Source organism: Leucoraja erinacea, chromosome 22 (assembly GCF_028641065.1).
Source record: "Leucoraja erinacea ecotype New England chromosome 22, Leri_hhj_1, whole genome shotgun sequence".
Lineage (NCBI taxonomy): Eukaryota > Metazoa > Chordata > Chondrichthyes > Rajiformes > Rajidae > Leucoraja > Leucoraja erinaceus.
In genome coordinates, this window is record NC_073398.1 from 977,993 (window position 1) to 992,500 (window position 14,508).

At 52.2% G+C, this 14,508-nt stretch overlaps 1 protein-coding gene across 1 annotated transcript in view; it reads left to right on the forward strand.

The window, feature by feature from the left end:
* The window catches only part of LOC129708029 (dynein axonemal heavy chain 3-like), a 426,708-nt gene that overhangs the window by 178,746 nt on the left and 233,454 nt on the right, over nt 1-14,508 (forward strand). Inside the window, exons 30-32 of the mRNA XM_055653570.1 lie at nt 10,079-10,187; nt 12,070-12,189; nt 12,843-13,013. Of these exons, the coding sequence (XP_055509545.1) occupies nt 10,079-10,187; nt 12,070-12,189; nt 12,843-13,013 (400 nt within the window). The remainder of the gene's footprint in view (nt 1-10,078; nt 10,188-12,069; nt 12,190-12,842; nt 13,014-14,508) is intronic.

Consider the following 14,508-nt stretch of genomic DNA (forward strand, 5'->3'; position numbering starts at 1 on the left):
CAAGACACACACCAACATAATTTACACAAACATCCATCACAGCGAGTCTCCTCCTCACTCTGATGGAAGGCAAAGTCTTGTCTTTCCCCTGCTCTCCATTTCCCTCCCGAAGTCGAGGTCAAAGCCCCCGGCGGGCGCTAACAAGTCCGCGGCAATTTAAGCCGCGCTGGGCGTTGTAAGGCCCCGCTCCAGGTCACTCTGAACCCCACAATTTGAGCGGGGGAAGTCGCCGTTGCCGGTGCCCTGCAAAGCGGTCTCCCAGCAGGGACCCGCGAGCTCCCGGTGTCACCATCCACCGGAGTCTGGTCGCAGCAGCGCGCCACCGCAGCTCTCCACAGCTCCGAAGCCGGCTAGCTCCACGATGGTAGGTCTGCAGCACCGCAGCTCCACAGCTCCACAGTCTCCGCAGCTCCACAGCTCCACAGGTCATTCCGGTTGGAGGCCGCTCCACAGCGCTAGGCCCCAACGGCAACGGAGACCCGACAGGGAAAAGGTCGGGTCTCCATGCAGGGAAGAGATTTAAAATTTTCCCCCACCCCCCACACATACACATTTAAAAACCCGTGACAAACTAAACCCTCAACGGGACAAAAAATAAAAAAAATACACAGACAGACTGCAGAGGCCACTGCGACGTCGGTCTCGACGCCCATATGTGGATTTCATAATATGATCATAATAGGATTAGTTTTAATCTGCAATTTGAGAAGGAGAAGGTTAAATCGGAAGTGTCAGTGACATTTGAACAAAGGGGACTATGAAGGCATGAGAGGGGAGCTGGCCAAAGTAGACTAGAAAGGGATCCTAGCAGGAATGATGGTGGAACAGCAATGGCAGGAATTTCTGGGCATAATCCGGAAGACGCAGGATCATTTCATTCCAAAAATATTCTAATGCCCCTGTCCCACTTAGGAAACCTGAAGGGAAACCTCTGGTGACCTTGCGCCCCACCCAAGGTTTCCATGGGGTTCCCGGAGGTTTCGGTCACTCTCCCTAATGGTCAAAAGTGGTTTCCGCGTAGTCGAGGCTTCTTCTATGTTCCTGCGATTATTTCAACAAAATCAAAACTGGCCTTGACTAAAAATAGGTTGCCGTTTGCCAGTATGAGTGGGGTCACTAGTTACTTACAGGCAACCTTGCTATCTCCTTCTCTGACCAGCCATTTTAATTGGCTCATTGAAGTTTTCAGCAACGATCCTATAGGATCTTTGGTTTTCAAGACCTAGAAGATCCGCCGGAAGTTTAAATGCCAACTTTATTAAACTTCTTAAAACTGTCCCCACTCCTTCTCCCCCCTACCTTTCTCCCCCCCTTCTCTCCCCCTTCTCTCCCCTTCTCTCTCCACTTCTCACCTCTTCTCTCCCCATCTCCCCACTTCTCACTCCCCTTCTCTCACCTTCTCTTCTGCTTCTCTCTCCCCTTCTCTGTCCTTCTCTCTCCTTCTTTCCCCTTCTCTCCCTCCCTCCCGCGCTCTCTAATGGACTTACCGTGCTCTGCGGTAGCCGTTTATATTCCTCTTCATCGCGCAGACAGCGCTCCTCCACTGTCCCTTGCCCCCACCTTCGCGGTGTGTGTGTGTGTGTGTGTGTGTGTGTGTGTGTGTGTGTGTGTGTGTGTGTGTGTGTGTGTGTGTGTGTGTGTGTGTGTGTGTGTGTGTGTGTGTGTGTGTGTGTGTGTGTGTGTGTGTGTGTGTGTGTGTGTGTGTGTGTGTGTGTGTGTGTGTGTGTGTGTGTGTGTGTGTGTGTGTGTGTGCGGTCGGTAGCAAAGATCCTGTAGGATCTTTGGTCATTAGATGCAGCTCACACTTCAGTCGAGGCTTTCCAGGCGAGTGACCAAAACCTCTGGCGACTCATGGAAAACTTGGGTGCGGTGCAAGGTCACCAGAGGTTTCCGTTCAGGTTTCCTAAGTGGGACAGGGGCATAAGGGAAGTAGGAGGAAACCTTGGTTGACAAGAGAAGTTAGGGATAGAATAAAACTAAAAGAAATGATGTATAACACAGCAAAGAGTAGCCGGAAGCCAGAGGATTGGGAAAACTTTCATAGGACAACAGAAGGAAATTGCTAAGGGGGAGGTGCAGCGAGACCTGGGTGTCCTTGTACACCGGTCATTGAAAGTTGGCATGCAGCTACAGCTGGCAATGAAGAAAGCTAATGGAATGTTAGCCTTCATAACAAGAGGATTTCAGTATAGGAGTAAAGAGGTTCTTCTGCAGTTGCTTAGGGCTCAGGTGAGACCACATCTGAGGTATTGTGTACAGTTTTCGTCTCCTAATTTGACGAAGGACATCCTTGTGATTGAGGTAGGTTCATGAGATTGATCCCTGGGATGGCAGGACTGTCATATCAGGAAAGATTGAAAAGACTAGGCTTGTATTCACTGGAGTTTAGAAGGATGAGGGGGAATCTTATAGAAACATATAAAATTATAAAAGAACTGGACAAGCTAGATGCAGGAAAAATGTTCCCAATGTTGGGCGAGTCCAGAACCAGGGGCCACAGTCTTAGAATAAAGGGGAGGTCATTTAAGACTGAGGTGAGAAAAAACATTTTCACCCATAGAGTTGTGAATTTGTGGAATTCCCTGCCACAGAGGACAGTGGAGGTCAAGTCACTGGATGGATTTAAGAGAGAGTTAGATAGAGCTCTAGGGGCTAGTGGAATCAAGGGAGATGGGGAGAATGTTCAAGAAGGAACTGCAGATGCTGGAAAATCAAAGGTAGACAAAGGAGAACAATCGAAGGAGAAACTCAGCGGGTGCGGCACCATCTATGGAGTGAAAGAAACGGGCAACGTCTCGGGCCAAAACCCTTCTTCAGACTGGGGAAAAGGCAGGCACGGGTATTGATTGGGGATGATCAGCCAAAATCAGAATGAATAGTGGTGCTGGCTCAAAGGGCCGAATGGCCTCCTCCTGCACCTATTGTCTATGTTTCTATGTTACTTCCCCTGTTCCCCATACCCACCATCCTCTGTGTGAAAATGTTCCCCCTTAGGTTCCTATTAAATCGTTCCCTCTCACTCTAAACCTATGCTCTCGAGTTCCTCATTCCCCTATCCTCAGAAAAAGGCTGCACATTCACACTCATGACTTTTTACACCTCTAGTATAAGATCATCATAGTACGGTCATCAAAACTGAACGTAATACTCCGAGTGTGACCTCACCAAGGTCTTGTATAACTGCAACTTCTATACTTATTCCCTGATCATCTGCCTGCGATGCAACATTTGTAGAGTGGAAGAGCAATACAACATGAAAATAGGCCCTCCTACAAACTTTGTCCATGCTGACAGTGGGCATTCTCTATTTAGACAATATCCCAATAATCCTTTCCGATCTATACATCTGCACAAATGTCAGGGAACCATGTACTTGCACTCCGAGCTCCCTCCGCTCCAAACTACTCCCCAGGGTTCTACGTCTACTGCCAAGGTCCTGACCGGGATTGACTTCCCAAACTATAATACCTCACACTTGTCTGAATTAAATTGCCCGAACAGTGAAAGGCCTGGATAGAGTGGATGTGTGGAGAATGTTTCCACCAGTGGGAAAGTCTAGGACCAGAGGCCACAGCCTCAGAATAAAAGGACGCACCTTTAGATAGTTGAGGTCGAAGGTTGCTAATAGAGAGACCGCCAAACCAGAAGATAACAAGATCAGAGTTTTAGTTATGTATAAATAGATGAAGATTGTCTTTCCGCTGACTGGTTAACATCCAACAAAAGCTTTTCACTGTACCTCGGTACACGTGACAATAAACTAAACTGAACTGAACTCAGAAATCTGTGTCCTTCACCCCACTGCTGAACTTGTGGAGGTTTTTTTGTGCTTTGTCCTCGGACCCTGTATAGGTGTCAGTTACTATGAAGCAATTGGACAGAACAATGAACTGCCGGAGGAGGTAGTTGAGGCTGGGACTATCGCAACAGTTAGACAGGTGCATGGATAAGACGGGTTTAGAGGGATATGGGCCGAACGCAGGCAGGCGGGACTAGTGTAGCTGGGACATGTTGGCCGGTGTGGGCAAGTTGGGTGGAAGGCCCTGTTTCCACACTGTAAGACTCTATTGTACAGTCTGTGCCTGAACTAGGCTTGCTCACTTGGAAGTGACTACAATGTTTCTGATCGATCCCCCTCCATATTTAGTCACCTTACTTGCTCTTGGCTGATGTTTATTCCACTGAATCCCATTTATTGATGCTCAGTCTTTTAAAAAACCCAAGCACATGAAATATGTATATACCAGTTCTCCTTTTCTTGTGTACGGCGTGCACAGCCTAAAGTTGTAGATCAAGGGTAGACATCCAGGCCAGGACAGCATCAGTTACTGGGTGGATGGCTTTGATGCCACCAGGGAAAAGCCTCAGTGGGCAGTCATTCACGATGTGTGGGATGGGCTGGTGTCAGCAGTCGCAAGCAGGGCTGTCTGTCATCCCCCACTTATGCAGCCATGTTCTGTTCTTGCATGGAGGGTGCAGATACTGTTCAGGGTTAGCCATTGCTTGCGATGGAGGTCAAAACCCCAGACTACCCAAGCGGAATATGAGGTACTGTTTCTCCAATTTCCGGTGTTGCTCACTCTGGCCATAGAGGAGACCCAGGACAGAGAGGTTGGATGGGGAATGGGTGGGGGAGTTGAAGTGCTGAGCCACCGGGAGATCAGCTTGTTTATAGCGGACCGAGCGGAGGTGTTCGGCGAAACGATCGCCAAGCCTACGCTAGGTCTCACCGATGTAGATCAGCTGACATCTAGAGCAACGGATGCAATAGATGTGGTTGGAGGAGGTGCAGGTGAACCTCTGTCGCACCTGGAACGATTGCTTGAGTCCTTGAATGGTGTCGAGGTGGAGGTAAAGCGACAAGTGTAGCATCTCTTGCGGTTGCAAGAGAAAGTGCCCGGGGAGGGGGTGGTACGGGAGGGAATGGAAGAATTGACTAGGGAGTTATGGAGGGAGCGGTCTTTGCGGAAAGCAGACGGGGAGATGGGAAGATATGGCGAGTGGTGGGGTCATGTTGGAGTTTGCGAAAATGACGGACTATTTGTGGTATGTGACGGCTAGTGGGGTGAAAGGTGGGGACTAGGGGGACTCTGCCCTTGTTGCGAGTGGGGGGATGGGGAGAGAGAGCAGTGTTACGGGGTATGGAAGAGACCTTGGTGAGAGCCTAATCTATGGTAGGGTAGGGGAACTCCCGTTACCTGGAGAATTAGGACATTTCCGATGCCCTGGTGAGGAACACCTCATCCTGGGAGCAGATGCGGCGTAAACGGAGGAATTGGGAGTAGGGGATGGAGTCCTTACAGGAAGCAGGGTGGGAAGAAGTTTAGTCTAGATATCCATGGGAGTCAGTGGGCTTATAGTGGATGTGGGTCAGAAATCTATCACCTGCGATGGAGATAGTGAGGTCAAGAAATGGTAGGGAGGTATCGGAAATGGTCCAGGTGTATTTGAGCGCCGGATGGAAGTTAGTGGCGAAGTTGATGAAGTTAGTGAGTTGTGTGTGGGTGCAGGAGGTGGCACCAATGCAATCGTCGATGTAGCGGAGGTAGAGGTCGGGGATGGGACCCTGGTACGTCTTGAACAAGGATTGTTCGACGTACCCTACAAAGAGGCAGGCATAGCTGGGGCCCATTTGCGTGCCCATAGCTACACCTTGTATTTGGAGGAAATGGAAAGAGTCAAATGAGAAGTTATTGAGGGAAAGGACGAACTCCGCTAGGCGGAGGAGAGTATCAGTGGACGGGTATAGGTTGATTCTCTGGTCGAGGAATAAACAGAGAGCTCTGAGTGGGGGATGGAGGTGTAGAGTGACTGGACGTCCATGGTGAAGATGAGGGGATGGAGGCCTAGAAAACGGAATTCCTGGAGACGACGGAGAGTGTCTGAGGTGTCTTGAACATAGGTCGTGAGGGATTTAACCAGGGGGGATAGGATGGAGTCAAGGTATGTGGAAATAAGTTTGGTAGGGCAAGAACAGGCAGAGTCAATTGGTCTACCAGGATAGTCAGGTATTTGGATTTTGGGGAGAAGGTAAAATCAGGCCGTGCGGGGCTGGGGAACGATGGGGTTGGAGGATGAGGTTGGGGGGGGGGGGGGGGGGGGGGGGGGGGGGGGGGGGGGGCGGTGCAGGGAGCCAGAGTGGATGAAGTCAGTGATGGTGCTAGAGATGGTGGCCTGGTGCTCGTCTGTGGGGTCATGGTCCAGGGGTAAGTAGGAGAAGGAGAGTTGGCGCCTGGTCTCAGCTTTGTAGAGATCGACGCGCCAGACTACCACGGCACCTCCCTTGTCGGCAGGTTTGATAGCCCAGTCTGGGTTGTTGCGGAGTGAGTTGATGGCAGTACGTTCAGGGGGGGGAGAGATTGGAGTGAGGCAGGGGAGTGGAGAAGTTGAGGCGGTTGATGTCCCACCGGCAGTTTTGGATGAAGAGTTCTAAAGTCGGAAGGCCATGAGGGGGGGGGTCCACGAGTAGGGGGTTCGTTGGAGACGGGTAAAGGGGTCATCAATAGGGGGTGAGGACTCCTTCCCATGGAAGAACGCTGTGAGGCGGAGGCGACGGTAGAAGAGCTCCAAGTCGTGGTGGGCGTGGAACTCATTGAGGTGGGGATGGAGGGGGGCAAAGTTAACGCCTCTGCTGAGGACCGACCGTTCGGTGTCAGAGAGGGGGAGGTAGGGGGGATGGTGAACACACGGCAGGGATGGGGGTTGGGGCCAGAGGAAGGCAGGTGAGTGAACTGAGGCCAAGGTGATGTCTGGTGGGGAGGGGGTGGGGGGGGGGTGAGAGGGCGGTAGTGTTGGTGGGGAGGAGCAGGGGTCACGTGGTTTGAAGGTGATGGGGCAGACCCAGTGGAACAGCCACTGAGGTTACCAGGGTTGGGGAGACAAGCACTAGGACCCAGCACCGTCAAACCCAGGGGAGTGGGAATCTGCAGTGTGGAGGCTTCAGGCCTGGTGGAATCGATGGTGGGAGTCCAGTGGCAGTAGAGTCCGGGTTGGCGGGCGGGCGGAGCGTGGGAGGTCCCGGTGGGCGGATGGTCGTTGGGCCGGCACGGTGAGTGGGCCCCGGTGCGGCAACCATGTTCGGTGGGACCAGTGCCGTGGCAATGTAAGATGGGCACAGTAAGGTGGCGAAGGGGAGAAAGTCCAAGTTACCAGTGAGGCAGCGAGGTTGGGCGTCATCGGTAGGCCGGTGAAGGTCGGCGGCAGCATCGACGTGGAGATCGGCGAAGGCGGCGTCCTGGTAAATGCTGGAGCTGCCCCTCGTGGCCAAGATAGCGTCGCGGGACTCGGGCAGGCAACGCGGGCCAGCGTTGGGGCCACGAGTCTGCGGGCGGTCGACTGGCGGAGTGTCGGTGGCAGGAGCAGCCTGGAGGCGGACTAGTTTCAGGTCTTTGGTGGAGTTAAGGTGGGCCAGGAATCGTTGATTGAAGACGTGGATCTTCCAGCAGATGAGGTAGAGTTGGGGTCCGTTGCATGTCTGGGTGAGTGAGGCCCGCAGTTTCGGGAGAGTCAATGCGAGGTCCTGCTGGTGCTGGTGCATCACAGCCAGGGCGGATCTCAGTGCCTGGTGGGAGAATTGTTGTGTATGCCGGTGGATAGCCCGTCGGTATCGATATCTGGCTGGGGTCCGAACTGGGAGGAAAGGAACTGGAGCTGGAAGCCATGAGGTACCAGATGGAGGCACAGGCAAGTCCCAAGGAAACAAATGTGGCTGTGGTAACGGGTCTGGGTAAGGATGTGGTCGTAGAGTTGGAGGGAAGGGGGAATCACAGAGGGGGGGCAGTCAGAGAGAAGGTTGTGAAACTCCGTTGTTGGTGTCGGCATCTTTCCAGGCTCGGCGCCACTCAGTCTTGGAGTCAAAGTCTTCCAGGGGTTTAACGGAAGACCAGAAGGGTTTGCGGGACTTCAGGCGCATGTTGTTCAAGTCAGCATGGATGGGAAGGTCAGGGTTAGCCTCGATGGTGCACAAATCTTTCAACATCCTCTCCCTTCTGCGTATGCTGGGAGCGGCAATATGAGAGAGGACAGGGAGCCACTGCAAAGGTGTTGACTTAAACGTTCCTGCGATGACCCGCATTGCAGGGTTAACGACAGCGTCAACTCCTTTGGTGTGGCAGCTATTAGCCCAAGCTGTTGAGCAAAACATCGGCTGTTGAGTAGACTAGGGCTAAGTGCGGTATGGAGGGTGTGTGCATTGGATCCCCAGGTGTTGCCAGCAAATTTCCTGGTGATGTCCACCCTTGCTTTCAGTTTATCAGCCACCCTCTTCAGATGTTCACGATATGTGAGGGTGCGATCCAGGGTGACTCCGAGGTACTTGGGGAATTCATCATTCTTCACCGGCTTACCACAAAAGGACACTCGGAGCTTTGCATTGGAGAGCCGATTGCTGAGGTGAAAGGCAGTGACAGTTGGCTTAGATGGGTTGGGGCGAAGTCGCCAGAAGGTGAAGTACTCCTCCATCCCCTTCAAGTCTTGTGTTAGATTTCTGCTGATATCCTCAAGGGCAGCTCCCTGGTAGGCAAGGGCAAGGTCATCTGCATGTGCAAACTTCCTGGATGAGGTAGTTGGCGTGTCACTCACATAAATGTTGAAGAGTAGGGGAGCTGGGACTGAGCCCTGGGGGAGACCATCATTCAGGATCCTGACAGAGCAGGTCTGGTCCCCAAGTGAGACCCTATATCTAGGGTTGCTGAGGATGGAAGAGGGGGCATGCATGGTGGTTTGGCACTTCAAGATTCTGGGAGCTTCCAGCAACAGACCATGTCTCCACACGGTGTCATAAGCTGATGGCAGATCGATGAGAGCAACACTGGTTTTCAGCGCACGTTGCCACTTTCACCCTGTGGACCACCCTGTTTCCACTAATGCAATGAACCCCACATGCACAAACCAGTTCTCTGGCACGGTGGTGCAGCGATAGAGCTGCTGCCTCACAGTGCTAGAGACCCGGGTTCAATCCTGACTACAGGTGTTGTTTACACGGAGTTTGTACATTCTCCACATGACCTGTGTGGATGTTTAAGGTGAAGTGTGAAAGATATAATAGCAATCTGAGAGAGAACCTCTTCACACAAGAGGCGGTGGGTGTATGGAACGAGCTGCCAGACGAAGTAGTTGAGGCAGGCACTATCCCAATGTTTGAGAAACAGTTAGACAGGTACATGGATAGGACATGTCTGGAGGGACATGGGCCAAATGCTGGCTGGTGGGAATAGTTTAGCTGGGATATGTTGGCCAGTGTGAGCAAGTTGGGCCGAAGGGCCTGTTTCCACACTGTATCACTCTATGACTCTATGGGTGCTCCAGTTTCCTCCCGTATCCCAAAGATGTGATGGCGTGTAGGTTAATTGGCTCTGTAAATTGTCCCTAGTTTGTGTAGGATAGTATTAGTGTGTGGGGATCGCTGGTTGGTGTGGACAGTGGGCCGAAGGGCCTGTCTCCGCTCTGTATTTCTAAACTACACTAAATGTAAAGCATCGGTGCCGGCTCTGATTTATTCTGTACCTTTTCATACCTCTAGTTTCCCTCTCCCCTGATTCTCAGTCTGAAGACTTGGCTCAAACCGAAACGTCACCCATTCCTTCTCTCCAGAGATGCTGCCTGTCCCGCTGAGTTACTCCAGCACTTTTGTGTCTATCTTAAATGTGAAGAGAGGTTTGTGCGTGGAGGTGGTTGGGTGTCAGGGAATCTCTTGTATAAAGGGAACCATATTATTGTGTAGCAAGTTGAGTTTAGTTTATTGTCACGTGCACCGAGGTTTTGTTGCGTGCTAACCAGCCAGCACAAAGGCAATACATGATTACAATTCAGCCATCCACAATGTATAGATAGATACATGATAAGGGAATAATGTTTAGTGCAAGGTAAAGCTAGTAAAGTCCAATTAAAGATAGTCCGTGGGTCACCAATGAGGTAGATAGTAGTTCAGCATTGCTCTCTGGTTGTGGTAGGATGATTCAGTTGCCTGATAACAGCTGGGAAGAAACTGTCCCTGGTGGAACTGGAAATGCTGGATTACACAAAATGTTGTCTATGATTTGAATCTACCTTGACCATGTTTCTATCGTTCTGCATCCAGGACATTAATGGGAGCACTGCAGCTCAACCTGGGAGGGGCCCCGGAGGGACCTGCAGGAACTGGGAAAACAGAAACCTGCAAGGACCTGGCAAAAGCAGTGGCCAAACAGGTACAAGGATTATGTTGTGTATTAAGGAACCACTGATGCTGGTGTTCACCAAAGATAGACACAAAAAGCTGCAGTAGCCCAGCGGGTCAGGGAGCATCTCTAGAGAATGGGAATAGGTAACATTTCACGTTGAGACGCTCTTTCAGTCTGAAGAAGACCCTCGACCCAAAACATCACCTATTCCTTCTCTCCACCCGCTGAGTTACTCCAGCTTTTTGTGTCTATCCAAGAGGATTAAGCCAGTGTTTGAGGATCAAGAGTGGTTAGTTTAGTTTAGTTTGGAGATACAGCGTGGAAACAGGCCCTTCGGCCCACCGAGTCCGCATCGACCAGCGATCGCCCTGTACATTAACACTATCCTACACACACTAGGGTCATTTTACAATATTTACCCAAGCCAATGAACCTACAAACCTTTGGTACGTCTTTGGAGTGCAGGAGAAAACCGGAGCACTCGGAGAAAATCCACGCAGGTCACGGGGAGAACGTACCAACTGGGTACAGACAGCACCCGTAGTCAGGATGGAACTCGGGTATCTGGCGCTGTAAGGCAGCAACTCTACCGCTGCGTCACCGTGCCGCCCTTACATTGAGTCAGGTTAAATCCTCACGCAGTGTGGGGACTGTGGTGGGCAGTACACTTCATTTAGCAGGGCCTCCGGGCCCATTGACAGAGTGTCAGAGCTAGTGGATTCTACTGACATCAGCAGGGCAGTAGGCAGGGAGCAGTGAGACAATGTTCTGAATTAGTGTTCAAGAAGGAACTGCAGATGCTGGAAATATCGAAGGTACACAAAAATGCTGGAAAAACTCAGCGGGTGCAGCAGCATCAATGGAGCGAAGGAAATAGGCAACGTCTCGGGCCGAAACGTTGCCTATTTCCTTCGCTCCATAGATGATGCTGCACCCGCTAATGTTCTGAATTAGTACAGTGTGGTGACTGTAAGTCAAGTCAAGTCAAGTCAAGTTTATTTGTCACATACACATACGAGATGTGCAGTGAAATGAAAGTGGCAATGCTCGCGGACTTTTGTGCAAAAGACAAACAACAAAACAACCAAACAAATTATAAACACAATCATAACACACATATTCTTTTACATAATAAATAATGGAAGGAAAAACGTTCAGTAGATTTAGTCTCTGGTGAGATAGGCGTTTACAGTCCGAATTGCCTCTGGGAAGAAACTCCTTCTCAACCTCTCCGTTCTCACCGCATGGCAACGGAGGCGTTTGCCTGACCGTAGCAGCTGGAACAGTCCGTTGCAGGGGTGGAAGGGATTTTATTTGCTCTGGAGTTGCACCTCCTGTTGTATAGTTCCTGCAGGGGGGCGAGTGAAGTTCCCATAGTGCGTTCGGCCGAACGCACTACTCTCTGCAGAGCCTTCTTGTCCTTGGCAGAGCAATTCCCAAACCAGATGGTAATATTTGATGAGATTAGAATTACCTTGATATAGAGAGTGAGTAGAACAGTTGTATCCATCCCTTATTGAGGGGAAAATGTGAAAGGTTCAACTGCAAGTTTGTGGACTGTTAGATTAGTTTCGTTAAGAGATACAGTGCAGAAACAGGCCCTTCTGCCCATTGATCGTGCCGAGCAGTGATCCCCGCACACTAATACTGCCCCACACACACTCTTGACAATTTACAATTCTTGCCAAAGCTAGTTAACCTACAAATGTCTTTGGAGTGTGGGAGGAAACTGGAGATCCTGGAGAAAACCCACGCAGGTCACGTGCAGAACATACAAACTCAGAACAGACAGCACCCGTAGTCGGGATGGAATGCTGCACGATGTGGCTCTTGATGGGGCTAACAATACATTTATCATGCGTGTGTCACTTTATGCTTCACAAGGGCTGTTCTCCACTCTATTTCACAGTGCGTTGTGTTTAACTGCTCTGACGGGCTGGACTACAAGGCAATGGGGAAGTTCTTCAAAGGTCTGGCACAGTCCGGTGCTTGGGCTTGCTTCGATGAATTTAATCGCATCGAGTTGGAGGTAACTAATCCAAAGACTAATACAGATAAAGGGAATAATAGACAACAGGTACAGGAGTAGGCCATTCGGCCCTTCCAGCCAGCACCGCCATTCACTGTGATCATGGCTGAGCATCCACAATCAGTACCCCGTTCCTGCCTTCTCCCCATATCCCTTGACCCCGCTATCTTTAAGAGCTCTATCAAACTCTCACTTGAAAGCATCCAGAGAATCGGCCTCCACCGCCTTAGACAATAGACAATAGACAATAGGCGCAGGTGCAGGCCATTTGGCCCTTCGAGCCAACCCCACCATTCAAAGTGATCTTGGCTGATCATCCCCAATCAGTACCCCGTTCCTGCCTTCTCCCATATCCCCTGAGGCAGAGTCCCAACTCTCTGGGTGAAAACGTTTTTCCTCATCTCCTTTCTAAATGGCTTACCCCTTATTCTTAAATAGTATGAATAATGTTGAGTGCAAGATAGTGCAGGCCAATGTTTCGTGCATTTCTCTATGCTTCCACAATTTTCATGGTGAGGGATGTAGGAAAGATCTTCTCTCCAGAGATGCTGCTTGTTCCGCTGAGTTACTCCAGCATTTTGTGTCTGTCAGAAGGTGAGGGGTTACTTTAGGTTCCTGATCGTTCAATAAAGAATCTTCCCTCTGCATTGCAGGTCCTCTCTGTTGTTGCACAACAGATTCAAACCATCCAGCGAGCTGTGTCAGAGCAGGTGAAGACATTTGTGTTTGAAGGGACAGAGATATCGCTGGACTGTTCGTGCACTGTGTTTATCACCATGAACCCTGGCTATGCGGGAAGGGCAGAGTTACCCGACAATCTCAAGGCAAGTGGCATCCACACCTATCTATCTTTGATCAAACTAACTTTGATCAGACTTTACTGGACGTTATCTTACACCTCACGCTGCCTCCATCTACACCTCACCCTGCCTCGGCAAGGCCAGCAGCATAACCATGCCACGTACTTCAGCTTTGCCTATAAACCAGTTATAGAGTCACGGTTTGGGATCAGCTCCTTCCAAGAATAGAACTTATGAACATGAATTTAAGATCAAAAGTGATAGGAGCAGAATTAGGCCATTCGGCCCATCAAGTCTACACTGCCATTCAACCATGGCTGATCTATCTCTCCCTACTAACCCCATCCATTCTCCTGCCTTCTCCCCATAACCTCTGACACCCATACTAATCAAGAATATATCTATCTCTGCCTTAAATATAATGACTGCAGTGTGGGGGAGGGCCTTCTGTGGCAAAGAATGCAGTGGAGGAGGGGTCAGTGTGGGGGAGGGGTCAGTGTGGGGGGAGGGGTCAGTGTGGGGGGAGGGGTCAGTGTGGGGGAGGGGTCAGTGTGGGGGAGGGGGAGGGGTCAGTGTGGGGGGAGGGGTCAGTGTGGGGGGGGGAGGGGTCAGTGTGGGGGGGGGAGGGGTCAGTGTGGGGGGAGGGGTCAGTGTGGGGGAGGGGTCAGTGTGGGGGAGGGGGAGGGGTCAGTGTAGGGGGAGGGGGTCAGTGTGGGGGGGGAGGGGTCAGTGTGGGGGGGAGGGGTCAGTGTGGGGGAGGGGTCAGTGTGGGGGAGGGGTCAGTGTGGGGGGAGGGGTCAGTGTGGGGGAGGGGTCAGTGTGGGGGGGGGAGGGGTCAGTGGGGGGAGGGGTCAGTGTGGGGGTGGGGGAGGGGTCAGTGTGGGGGGAGGGGTCAGTGTGGGGGGAGGGGTCAGTGTGGGGGAGGGGGTCAGTGTGGGGGGGAGGGGTCAGTGTGGGGGAGGGGTCAGTGTGGGGGAGGGGTCAGTGTGGGGGGGGGGTCAGTGTGGGGGGAGGGGGTCAGTGTGGGGGAGGGGTCAGTGTGGGGGAGGGGTCAGTGTGGGGGGAGGGGTCAGTGTGTGGGGGAGGGGTCAGTGTGGGGGAGGGGTCAGTGTGGGGGAGGGGTCAGGGTCAGTGTGGGGGAGGGGTCAGTGTGGGGGAGGGGTCAGTGTGGGGGGGGGAGGGGTCAGTGTGGGGGAGGGGTCAGTGTGGGGGGAGGGGTCAGTGTGGGGGGAGGGGCCAGTGTGGGGGGAGGGGTCAGTGTGGGGGGGGGGGGGTCAGTGTGTGGGGGGGGGGGGGTCAGTGTGGGGGGGGTGGGGGGAGGGGTCAGTGTGGGGGGGAGGGTCAGTGTGGGGGGAGGGGTCAGTGTGGGGGGGGGGTCAGTGTGGGGGGAGGGGGGTCAGTGTGGGGGAGGGGGTCAGTGTGGGGGGAGGGGTCAGTGTGGGGGGGAGGGGTCAGTGTGGGGGGGGGGAGGGGGTCAGTGTGGGGGGAGGGGTCAGTGTGGGGGAGAGGGGTCAGTGTT